The sequence below is a fragment of the Erpetoichthys calabaricus genome, chromosome 2 (assembly GCF_900747795.2).
Source record: "Erpetoichthys calabaricus chromosome 2, fErpCal1.3, whole genome shotgun sequence".
In the NCBI taxonomy this organism is placed as follows: domain Eukaryota; kingdom Metazoa; phylum Chordata; class Cladistia; order Polypteriformes; family Polypteridae; genus Erpetoichthys; species Erpetoichthys calabaricus.
Window position 1 is genome coordinate 106925595 of NC_041395.2, and position 13086 is coordinate 106938680.

Below are 13086 nucleotides of genomic sequence, written 5' to 3' on the forward strand. Positions count from 1 at the left end.
AGCTGTGGAAAGCTGACATGTGTAACAATTAAAGTGTTGTTGATAACGTTGAAGGAGACTGCGATGAGACAGGATCAGACTGTATTAGGTAAGGATACGGGGTGTAGGGATCAGAGCAACGAGATGTAATCTGTGACAGGATCAGGCTGTAGTGACATAAAGCTGAAGCCTACTGAGATGTGAACAGAATCATTAAGGCTGCAGAATGAAGGGATGTCATGGGATCAGGCACAAATGATGTGGAGCTGCCATTCACTGAGGTGAGACAGGAACAGAGTTTACAGGCAGAATCTTAAAGGATCAGTCCCAAATGAATGTGAGCTCCAGAGAGCTGAGCCGTGTTAAGATGAAGCTGTCGCAGCATGATGGTGTTTAAGCCACTAACCAAAATGGATCACAACAGATTGTGATGATATTGTGTTTCCCATAAGCTTTACTGATTCTCCACGTCCTTTTGTTTTATTGCAGGTGTGGTGCAGCGCTGCACGCCAGTGAAGTACCACTACTCTTCCTCTACGCTTCCAAGGAATCTTCCCATCAATGTCACCAAGACAATCCGACAGGATGAATGGCACGCCCTGCGTAAGTACACAAGTATATTGGATGCTGGAAGCATAAGGACTGGCTGTACTGTAAGGGGCTCCACTGACTCCTGGGAGTTTCTCCTGCCGCTTAACTCCTCTAACGTCCTGGCCATTTCGTTGAAAGTCCCTGCTGTGTGAGTTTGTAAGTGCGATGCTACTAGTGCCATTAGATGTGCTGGTGCCATCCTGTTCAGAGGCCAGCCGCTTCAATTACATGACACAGACAGACGAGAAGTGCTCAGAATGTGTTACTTTTAAAGCTAGGGTCATCCTTTAGGGGTGGCAAAACCTCAGCTGAGCATAAACTTTAAAAATGACAGGCAGATGTCCTTACTTAATAATCATAAGATTAACAACCCTACCTTGAAACCTTCAACTGAAATAACTGCTTCACCGTGAAAGGTTTGTCTTCCCTACCTGACAAAAGATTTTTTTTTTGGCCCATCCCTTGTCATGAACACCAAAACAATTGACAGGTGGGTAATTCAGCAGGTTGTTAAAGGTTCTCGGAAGACAAATTAGAAAGGACAAACAAAAAAAAAATCAGAAACATAAAGAGTACAAGTGTGGATGTGACCAAAAGCTTAAGAAAATGGAGTCTTCATTGGCAAGTGACAGGAGCGGGTGAGGTGATGACAAGCCTGAGTCCACCAAAGGGAAAAGACCAAGTATGAATGAGGAGGATCAGAGGTTCAAATTCATACACTGGGCTATGACTATTGCAGTCTGTCCTGGAATGAGGAATGAAAAAAGGAGCACAGTGATAACAATTTAGATATAAGTCAATCTAGTTCTGCAAAAAGACAAAGTAGGAGTGATCATACGGAGAACCCAGAGATGAAGAAAAAAAAAAAACGTTAAATTAAATCTTTGGACCTTCTTATATAGATTGGTACTCTGTTTGGCCATAACACATTTATTCTGCAATCATTTTTATTTCTGAAAAAAATCAGACAGTTGTTAGTAAATAATAGAGAGCACTTAACCCATTTACTAAAAAGTGTACATTAAATGTCATGAGGACAATACAATAGTAAGAGGTCAATAACACCCCTAAGCCCACCAACACGTGGTCAGGTCCTATAGTTAGCTATACGTGGACAAAAAAAACTAAGAATGTCACTGCGCTCTGAGCATGTGACAATAATGACTCGGTCAACGTCTGGCCGAGCTACGGTGTAAACAAGGGAGAGGTGGATTATGGGTAATTCCTGTTTGTGCTCTGACTGGCATTGCTGCTACTTGTAGAGTGCAGGGCCCTCTTAACAAATGGGCACAACGGGCACTGGCAGGAGGCCCCAGGAGCATACGAGACTGGAATGTTTCTGATGCCCATCGGTGTTTCTGTTTTGCTATCAAAGCAGGATGGGGCCCAGCACACTACTTTGCCCGGGGGCCTATGATGTTGGTATGGCGGCCCTGGCTAGAGTGCGTTTGTATTCACATACTTAAACCGAGATATGGTGAGCAACTCAGTTGGGGCAGAAATCTGTTTTCTTTAAAACCTCTGTTTACATGCGAGGGGTCAGTTTATGGATTTCTTCCTTGGCAATGTCATAAAAATGTGCATAAAATAAAGCTTAAACATCGTTAAACATGAATCTGATAACATGCATGGTCCGTTTCTCCCAGTAGCTTAGTTACATTGCTCATTACTTACAAGAAACTAAATTTGTTATATGTTACTTCTTATAAAATGTAATGCGCTAAAAACAGTACATTACTTGTGTTGCTTTTTCTTCTTCTACATGAAAATCTGTACGTTTGACTGGACAGAATTTGTTATTAAATCTTAAGCTCACACAGAAAACTTCATGAAACTTACCAGTGCCTCAAACATGATCATTTTCTTGTATTTTATACTAGGGGGCTCTGCCCCCCTGCTCGCTTCGCTTGTCCAACCCCGGGTTTCGTTTACCGGATATACAATTTAAAGCGATTGTTATTTTTATGGGAATTGTTGCATATGCATTATTTTCACTTTTACTTTAAAACTTTAGTAAAAACAATATTTGTAATTAACTTTTCTTCAAGATCGCATTGAACTTTGATTCCATGTTTGGACTTACATCATGACAACGCAATGTATAACTTGAGTGAATATCGTTTCTTTCTCTCTAATGTATAAAAAGACTTTTTCGAATGTTTTTCCACGCTCTTTCTTCTTTGCTTTGTCATTGACGTGTCATCTAGAACGTATAAAATTATTGTTCTGATAAAATTTATAAGAGCTGAGAGCGCAGGAAGTGTGTCAGACAAAAGCATTCACACGACTGAGGTTAGATGACCGTGGTCTTGTTTGAAAATAGTTGTAAATAGGGTGTGACTTGAAAGGATCTCATGTTAAAAGTTTCCATCTCACGGGACTTCATACTGCGCCAGTGTTTTTGGAACCTTTTAATTCTCACTGGCAACACGAATTAGACGATCTACAAGTCTCCGACTTAAAGTTTAAATCTGAACAATATATTCGATCTCTTTTTTCGCTGTTCTGTTATTTCACCGAGTAATAATTTCCGTTTGTTTGCGCTAATGCGACCTTTCCTGTCCTTTTTTTGAGACTTTCAAATTTTCGTACTTTCATTATCTCTAACCTGCTCTGCTTGTGTACCGCACCAACATTTTTGAATTCTTTACGACGTTCTAATTTGTTATCTTCTCTTTGTCCTTTATTTCTGGCCCCAGGCATGGTTAAATCTCTTTCTCGCGGGATGTAAAAGTGTCTCTCTTCTAAGATTTTTTTTATAATAGAGAGAAATGTTTCGACCTTCACGTGCTTTGACATAAATAACATGAATCCTCTGACCTGAGATGCTATGTTTCTGGGAGTTCTCTAGATGCATATTGTCTGTTGCCATTCACATGACCCAGAAGTCACATGGCATGTTGAGCCATCCTTCCTTGCCCATATAAGGTTGTGGCACGCTGTATTTGGTATCCGAGTGCTGTGTTCTTTTCAAAAATATGTGCATCACTTTGTTACGAGGTAGTAAAATAAGGATGATCCAGCGACTTTTGCAGTGTGCCTTAGGTCTACAAGTTTGCCTTTGTTTTTTGTGCCTTCCCTAAGCCCTGCCTGAATTATAACTTCTATTTTAGTTCTCCTCCACCATGTTGTATTGGCATCAAAGCACTGGTGGGATTGCTTTGCATGTTCCCCACCACACTGAGGTGCACCCAAGCTCTCCTCTTGTCTGTAATTCTCTCTCCGGGTGTCTCGTCCTTCCCTCTCTCTAAGCCATTGTCCAGCTTCAAGTTCCCCTGCTAGGATGGGCCTTCTGACTCCATCCCAGGTTTATTTATAGGCCAGTCTTCCTCTCAGGTCGGCAATGGTCTGTGCAACCCCAGAGCCTCTCGCTTAGAGCAGCATCTAGTGGCCGCTGCGGAAAAGACACCCTTAAGCAGCAACAAGTTAACAGGGCAGATTGTGGGCCACATGGCTCAGTCTCTACTGCCTCCTGTTGGCTGTTTGTCCAGGATCTCTGCCTCACTTAGAGGCCTCACTGGTGTTCCCTGCCTTCTTATACTTGAGCTATAAAGCACAGTGTCCTCCTACCACAATGAAGCACAAAAAGGAGTGCAGGCCTCAAAAAAGCACACAAAAGACCAGACCAACCCTCATTTTCTGGTCTGAGTCCATTTGAAAAGCCAGAACCTCAGGCTAGTCTGCTCAAAACTCAAAAGGCAGGCTTTTAGGCCTGCCTAGGCCCCAAAAATGGGGTTAATGCATTTAAAGTTCAAAAAATGAAGCATAATAACAAAAAGGAGAGAGGAAAAACATAAAAAACAAAGTTAATTGAATATTGAACATTTTATTAAAGGAAAATAGAATAACAAAAGACAAGGCAGAAAAAAGAGCAAAAATATGTTTTGCCTGAAAGCAAACAAATCCAGAAAATGAAAAAACACAAGACAGTATCTTATGAACAAAACGCAAGAATCGGATCAAAAACTGAAAATTGAAATCATAAACCAAACACACAGGAATCCAACTTAATCAATGCAGTGGGCTCCACGAAGAGGAGAGACACCAAATAAACCTGCATATTCTTAACATAATATAAAATAACAAAATATTTCATAAGCAATACAATATTGCATAAAAAACATATAACACAGAGTGTATAACACCAAAAAAGACAAAATAGGGCCAAAGACATGCAGGTTAGGTAGACTGGCAACACTATGTTGAATCTACTTAATGTGCGTGTGTGTGTGTTTGTGAATGAGTTCACCCTGTGATGGACTGGCACCCTGCCTTGCCCCCTATGTTTGCTGGGATAGGCTCCAGCCCACCCCACAACCCGTGACCGTGCTCAGGATTAAGAAAAATGCTAGAAAATTATATGATTTTTGAAAAACAATAAAAACGTAAGCAGGAAAAATCTCTCAAGCGTGGAAAAGGACTTTCAGAACCGCAGGCTGCCGTTGTGCATCTCTGTCTTTGTGTCTGTGTCAGAGAGTCAAACATTTCAGATTGTGTTGTGTGTGCTTGACCACTCTTCTATATTTTGATGCATTGACACTTTTTTCAGGTAAATGCAAGAAAACAACGGTACACCACCACATGGGCATTCACATTCTGCAGACGGTGACCACATTTGCGGGTTAGCAGGACTAAACCATAAAGTGCAGTGGATTTAAATTGACTGGGACACTATGTGCCCAGTTATTATGAAAAGGCATTCAGAAGGTTGTGGACACCATTAAGAAGTGTCCATCCTCCCCTCTGTAGTCATCCGTTTATCACATCATTGTCTCATCAGAGCACACCCAGTCAGGAGGGCACATTGCATCAACAAACCCCAGGGGTTCACTCGCTAATGGGATACAAGGGGTCAAAGGTACTTCTGCTTATAAAACTTTGGAAAAAATGGGGATCAGTAATAAAGGCATGTGGAGTGTCATTTTAGGCTATTTTGATGTTGCTGATGTCCGAGTAAAATTCACAATGCCAGTTCAGGACGGGTAGAGTACCTTTATTGACATGTGTGGAGTCACGTGGTACATGGAAAGAGGTGGCTGAACTACAGCTGTTGATTACATTTGATTACAAATGCATTGTTCATTGCACAAGTTTGTGATTAGCTTCATTTCTCATATCCTTGCAAGTTACTGATAAACAGACCCTTGGAGTCAGAATTCTGCTAAATTAGATTATACTGGTTCTCTTACCAATACTTAATCTTGTGCAAAAGTAACAGCGGGACTACGTCACAAAACACCTAACAAGGATATAAGTCATTCAATATAATTTGTATATATAAAATTCAGTGTCTGTTGGTCTGTATGTATGTATGTCTGTCCTCTTTTCACGAGAGAACTGCTTAATGGATTTACATTGGGTGTTTTTCTATAATTTGTTTGAACATTCCGGTTGATTTTGTGACTTCTCTAAGTATCAAAGTTATTTGCGTGAATCGGAGAGAAAGGCTGCGGGCCGAGGGTGGGGTGGGGGGGGCCTTCCTCACTCACCGCCTGCCTCCGTTCAAGTCGGTCTACCTCTCGCCACGTGTTGAGCATACCTTGCCTCCGCTTAGCTATCGACACCTGTTTGTTCAAAAGACATTATCATCTAGAAATTGTTAAGGAGTAACGTTTGATGTTTTTGAGAGAGAGATCAGAGCTACGTGTGTTTTAGAGGGGAGCTGCTGATTGCCAGAGAAATCACGGCAATGTGCCTTTCTCCGCACGTGGGGAACACTCTCCCATCAGACCTGAACATGATCAGATACAGTGCCAATGTTTGACATTGGAGCATACCTACCATCCACTTGGCAGAATTTTTTAAAAGTTTGTTCCGTTTCACTACTATGTGGGTGGAGCCGCAGGGGACAGCTAATCAATATATAATCAAATAGTGAAAATCATATTTAACAGAAAAAAACCCCACTCCGACACTGATCACAAATATGGTAATATTTTTGATATTTGATTCTTTACCATCTCTGCAAGCCACTCCCAGAAAGATAAAAATAACACATTACACATTTCAAACATAAGCATGTGGGGTAACATTTTAGACTACTTCAAGGTCAATGATTATAAATATGATGTTATTTTTGATTTTTGACCATTTACTAGGTGTCTAGTACCATGCGAGCATCGATCAAACAGTGAAAATGACAAGTTTCTATTACTTTCAAGAATATTTAGACTGGAAATATTTAAATTCAAGCACACATTTTACTATTTCAAATATCTGACATATCTATTCTTGTTTATTATGTTCTTCTACCTTAATAAATAAATCATTGCATTTCTTATGAACACCACAAATTAGGGCACTAATTCAGACATTTTACCTTGTTGTAGATCTGCGCCGGATGACAGCGGGATTCATTGGAATGGCAGTCTCCATCATCTTGTTTGGATGGATCATCGGAGTGTTGGGGTGCTGCAAGCAACATGACTTAATGCAATATGTGGCTGGCCTGCTGTTCCTCATGGGAGGTGAGTGGAGTCTCCATTCCAGATGTGTACATTGGCAGGTGCTGTGCATTAGCAGTGTGGAGGACAAGCTGATGCATTCACTCTGGAGTTGTGTCATCAAAGTGTCTCCCAAATTCCCATCCATTATCTGACCCACTGTTTCCAATACACAGCTCCTCAGGACCTGAGTCCATTCTGACATCAGTGGGCCTTGAAGATGAGGCACTGAGAACAGAGGGGCGAGCGCCTTGTAATGGAGAAAAGTTGAGAGGCCTTTCTGAGTTGGCATATTGGCGTTACGGGGTGGCTGTGTGTGAGGAAAGCCACAATAAACACAGCGAGAACAAGAGAGCCTGAGCTCTCACTGAAGTCCAAGTGTGATGAGGTTGTTCCTTTCATTTCTGAGATAAAATGCTTAAAAACACAGACTGTGGACCACACACTGCATTGTTCCCAACTTCAAGGCTCAGAGGTTTGCAACAAGTAAACTCTTATGTCTGTTTATTCACCCAGTAATGGAGGAGTGTGTTTGAAAAAAGGGAAAATGGGAGACTGAGCATGAAAGAGCAATGAATGCTCTCAATGTGTACTCCGGTTTTCTTCCTGCATCCCAAACATGTCTGCGTGTGTCACTTTAAGTGACAGTTCTACGCCGTCTGTGTGCAGGTGTGCCCTGATGCCACGGACTGAGCCCATTGGTCAGTGTGGTGTTCAGAGATGTCAACTGAAAGGCGAGGGTTAGCCACTGGCTTTATCATAGGAGTACCTGAAAATATTTAATTTGCATTTGGCACTAGAAATTAAAGTGAAGATGAAGCAGAGAATCACATCTTCATGCAAAGAGTTGTGGCAGTCTTGAACAAACAATCAAGCCATGTAGTTGAAGTAGAAACCTTGACAACCTTTGAGAAGTATCTGGAGGAGATACTGGGACTGCATAGCTAGAAGCTAATCAAACAAGCCTGATGACGTCAATAGTCTCCTCTTGTTTGTCAAACATCTTATGCTCAGTGCTAAATATATGCTACTCTCCTTATCTGACTTCTGCTGAGTGAATCTGCAAGTGAAGCACCCATAACTGAGCGTCTGGGAGACAGTTAGTGGTCCCAGCACTGGGTGTCAGTGACAAGTCCTCAGTAGATCTGAGCCTCAGTGCCTGTGTATCAAGGAGAAGAGCAGATGCATCTATTGGCATTACTGGAAGACAAAGTCGGAGACCAGGACACTGAGTTACATGTGTGTCTGAGGCTGAGAGTAACTGTGATCTGGAGAGTCTGTGGGACAGTGGAGCACTGGGGCCTTTGTAAGGTGGAGTGTCACTGTGCTCTGTATGTGAGACACTCTGGCATATAGTACACTTTACACACTATCTATCTATCTATCTATCTATCTATCTAATCGTGTCTTATCTATCTATCTATCTATCTATCTATCTATCTATCTATCTAATCGTGTCTTATCTATCTATCTATCTAATCGTGTCTTATCTATCTATCTATCTATCTATCTATCTATCTATCTATCTATCTATCTATCAAATCGTGTCTATCTATCTATCTATCTATCTATCTATCTATCTATCTATCTATCTATCAATAGCGCCAGGGAGTGGTGATGTGTTGCCTGTTACTCCGACATGCAGGTAGAGTGTGTCTGCCCTCTCTAAACATGACAATATGACTGCTTCTACTGCTACTGCTGCTAACGTCATTGGCCCCAAGCATCAGGCTGTCTGTGATGTGCTGCCAGGGCTCAATGGTGGTTTCACTCTGCTCTGCTGTGGCTAAGCTGCTGTCCTCCTGCTAGTACAACACTGCAGATCTGAAGCTTTAATTTTGTCACAACATTATTCTACAAGTGATTCTTCAAATGTGATTATCTGCTGTACGGTATCCACAACATCTGTGATGTTCTGTGTCTGCTTGGCTCCATGGATCTGAGCAGATGTGAGCCGCCTGGTGTTTGCAGTTGAGTCACAGTGACAGCGGGGACTGAGAATTGTTGTTGTTCTCTGACTATCCATGAATCTGGATGTCTTTTGCTGAGTATCTACACTGAGCCTTTGCGACACACAATCAGAAGAAGAAAGTGTTACTCACAGGATAGCCCATCACCCACAATGGGCATTCATCACATGGCCACTGAAATCTCTGATGGTCACTCTGTTCCTCTCCGAGTATCTGGAACTCATCGTATTGAATGTGGAAACCCAGCGTGTCCAGCTCCGATCCTGGAGGGCTGCAGTGGCTGCAGATGTTCATTCTAAGCCTAATCTTAATTGGTGCTCAGTTTTTAGTGCTAAGCAACTCCTTTGCTTTACTTTTACATGATTTGCTATTTAAGACTCATGTGCCTCAATTGTTTCTTTTTTCCTTAATTAGCAGCCAAACAATAAAGAGACAAAAAATGAGCCAACACACGTTCAACTGACCCGTGCCCATCATATAATATCTGAAAACAAAGAAAGGTGAGGGTGTCAGTAATGTTGATTTGCTCAGGTCCACAAAACATTTTGATTGACCTCTTAAAAAACATCAGCCTTTTTTGGAAATGTTTGCTGTGGCAGAATGAGAACATTAAAAAGCCATGACATTGAATAACAGGTTTAAATTAACAACAAGAATTGACTTTGAAGTAGGAAACTGGAATTAAATTGTTAAGAGTTTGAGGCCTCGATTTAACTGGTCATCTCATTTTTGTTTGGCTGCTATTTAAGGAAAAAAGAATCAATTCAGAAGGTCAAGTCTTAAAAACACGGCAATTAGAAAAGCAGAAATTGGTCAAAGATGAAGAAACAGGAAGAAAAACCTGCAGCCGCATTGGCCGTTCAGAATTGGAGTTGGCCACCCCGGTGTCAACTGGCCGAGTTACTCGGTGATTGGATGTCATATCTTAGTATTCATTGGCTGTCCACAGTACGCAGAGTATTTGTGGCGGTGCACCTGCTGCTCCCAAGTGTGTTCGGCTTGAAATTTGTGAGTGCAGCTGTCTTAGTCTTTGCATGTTCTCCACAGTGACTACATGTGCATAGCACGTATGAGCGTTTAGCACTGAGCATCTGTAGGAGTACAAGTACTATGTGTCACTCACCGAGTATCTGCTACTCAACACTCAGAATGTACACACAGACTAAGGGTCCTTTACCTTAAAGAGCAAATGCAGCATTGAGTAACTGGGACTGCTTCTCGGGACTCACTGAGTACCTGTCGTGTAGAGTATTAGTGACTAGCTACTCTTAGCATACAGGTATGTAACTCCATGTACTTTTAACTGATTGAGTATTTAAGATTGAGCATCTGTACGCTAAAGTACTACAACAGTGACAGTGCATAACTCAGAATGTACATAAAGACTAATTTGGTGTGCTCATGAAATACTGAGTGAGACTGCGCTCTTAATACTCTCTGAGTACAGACTCTGCACGACACTCTGAGTGCTACTCTGTAACTTAGTAGTTGGGGTTCTGAGTGTCTCCAGCTTTAGAATCTGCTCTGTAATGAATATTTAACTGATTGAGCTTTTAAGACTGAGTATCTGTACACATAAGGACTATGTAACTGTTACTGACTGGGTGTGTGCAGTTCACCAAGCATCGAGATGCTGAGGATCTGCTACTCATAGCTTAGAATGTAAAGATGGACTAAGAAAGTGCTGCTTGGTGTGCTCGTGACATACCGACTAAGTGAGACTGTGTTCCTGGTGCTCTCTGTCGTACTCGCTGTGACCGTCTGTGTGTTACTCTCTGTGTAATTTAGTAGTTGTGGTTCTGGATGTCTCCAAATTTTCACTGTAATGAACATTGTAATAAAGAAAAAGGACAACCAAAAAGGATTGTGCAAGCCTTGCCCATAATTGTTGAAAACAATAGGGGAAAAATAATAATCTTTCAGAAAGGAACATCCATCCATCCATTTCCCAACCCGCTGAATCCAAACACAGGGTCACGGGGGTCTGCCGGAGCCAATCCCAGCCAACACAGGGCACAAGGCAGGAAACAATCCTGGGCAGGGTGCCAACCCACCGCAGCAAAAAGGAACAAAAAAGTAATATATTTCCAGACGGGAGTTCAAAGCTGAACTGCCTAAAATGGCTGAACTTGCAGTCTTTGCACTTCCGGCGGGAAGGAGCTGGTCCAGGAGGCCAGACACCAGATGTGACATCAATCTTCTGGTCTGCAGAGGGACAAAAAGAGAAAAAGAGAAGTACACAGCGCCAACCTCTGGTTTGGTGGGTAATTACCATCAACTGAGCCCTTAAGCTGTCTCCCAAATGCACAAGCGTGACAACATGTCACGACTGAGTATTTAAGACTGAGCATCTGTGCACATAAGGACTACCTAACTATCACTGACTGGGTGTGTGCAGTTTGCCAAGTACTGAGACGCTGAGTGTTCTGCTACTTATAACCCAAAATGGACTAAGAATGTGCTACTTGCTCTGCTCCTGAAGTACCGAGTGAGTGAGACTGTGCTCACCGTACTCTCTGAATGTCTGTAGTAAAAACTCGGTGCATCCCTCTGTGTGTGACTCTGTGTGTAACTTAGTGGGCACCTCTGACTGTGCTCCACAATGAACATGTCACTGATTAGCACTGAGTGTCCATCGTGTGTAACTGTCACTGATTGAGTATCCACTCCTCACTTCCTGCCTTCTTAGTTCGGTATTTGTGGCGTGTTCCTCTCAGTATGTGTAACTTTGTATTCGGTCTTCTGAGTGTCTCAAAGTTTGCATCTCCTCCGCAATGACTACGTGTGAAGCATCACATCTTCAGCACTGCCTCCACAAGTCCGACGTGCCTCTCACTCACAGAGGATCTGTTGCTCACTGAGCATCAGTACCACTCTTTGTTTCTAGTATTCTATCTGTAAAACGCTATAAACTGGCTCACCAAGTAAATGTGACATTTTTTTTAAGCATCAGGAACTGAAACTCTGCAGCTGACTGCCTGCTCCTCACGGTGAATGTGGGATGGAGCTCACTACGCATTACATAACTGCCAAGTGAATGACTGAGACGCTGTGATCAAGATCAATGTAGGTGGGCTGTCAGTAGTTAAACGTTGATGTGATTGTTACTTGCCAAGTATGTCTGTGACTAAGTACTTGCTACTCAGAAAGTACTCAACATTCACTACAAACTCTGAAACTCTGGTAATGTCCAACGCTCCAGCTTACACCAGCTATGGCTAACCCACCAAATTGTTACTACCACATCTGTGGCCACACTTGGTCAGATCTGAACTTGCTGTGCGCATTTATGTCGCTGTGGCTTCCTCAGTACCTTCTCATCAGGGTGTTGTTGACCCTGTGGGTCAACATTCAGTCTCCTGACTCTATTGGAGGTTGTAATGTAATATAATTTATTACATTATAGCAGGTCACTCAGGAAAAGTGAGAGGGGAGCTTTGTGAAGTCTGCATTGTGACATGGTGGCAAACACTACTAGATGATGGAGACGCGGCTCTTCTGTAGTTGCCATTTTACACAGATCACTTCTTAGGGCCTACTCTGCGGGACCCAGATATTAATCAGCCATGTGGACTGTCTGCTGGAAAGCCACGGGTTCTTCCAGGTAGTCAACTAAGGTATTCAGTTAGTTAGGGGCTGATGGTACAGGAGATTTAGGCAGCGGGTCCATTAAACAGAGGTTTGTGCATTTATAGGGTCACTATTGTCACTTGTAGAGTACAGTGGAATTCTTACTTGTATGTGCTAAAGAACTTTCAGTATGCCACCAGTCTCCAGCACCGTGATTAGCGATAAGCACAGATAATTTTCGATTAGAAGCAGGCCAGGGTGGGTGACAAATATGAGGAAGATGCCGAGCTTACCATCTCTGGGTAGAGGCAGGAATGGTGCAGAAGGCTGTCAATGGTGACGGTGTCCTTGGTGGCCATGCCACTCTGGGTTAGCCAGTATCTGGGCCAAAAAGTGAAGTGGAGCAAATTGAATGGGCCTTGAGCATGGGAAAGGTGCTATATCAATAAAATGTAATATTATTATTTTTAAATGGGAGTACCTGGTCAGTAATTGAAGGAATTCCAAGGTGGTCTTAGCATCAGCAGCCATGA

The 13086-nt window shown here is 42.4% G+C and overlaps 1 protein-coding gene across 1 annotated transcript in view; it reads left to right on the top strand.

The window, feature by feature from the left end:
• tmem276b (transmembrane protein 276b) overlaps positions 1-13086 on the top strand; it is a 34735-nt gene that overhangs the window by 19514 nt on the left and 2135 nt on the right. Inside the window, exons 2-3 of the mRNA XM_028794275.2 lie at positions 469-582; positions 6900-7037. Coding sequence (XP_028650108.1) covers positions 469-582; positions 6900-7037 — 252 coding nt within the window. The remainder of the gene's footprint in view (positions 1-468; positions 583-6899; positions 7038-13086) is intronic.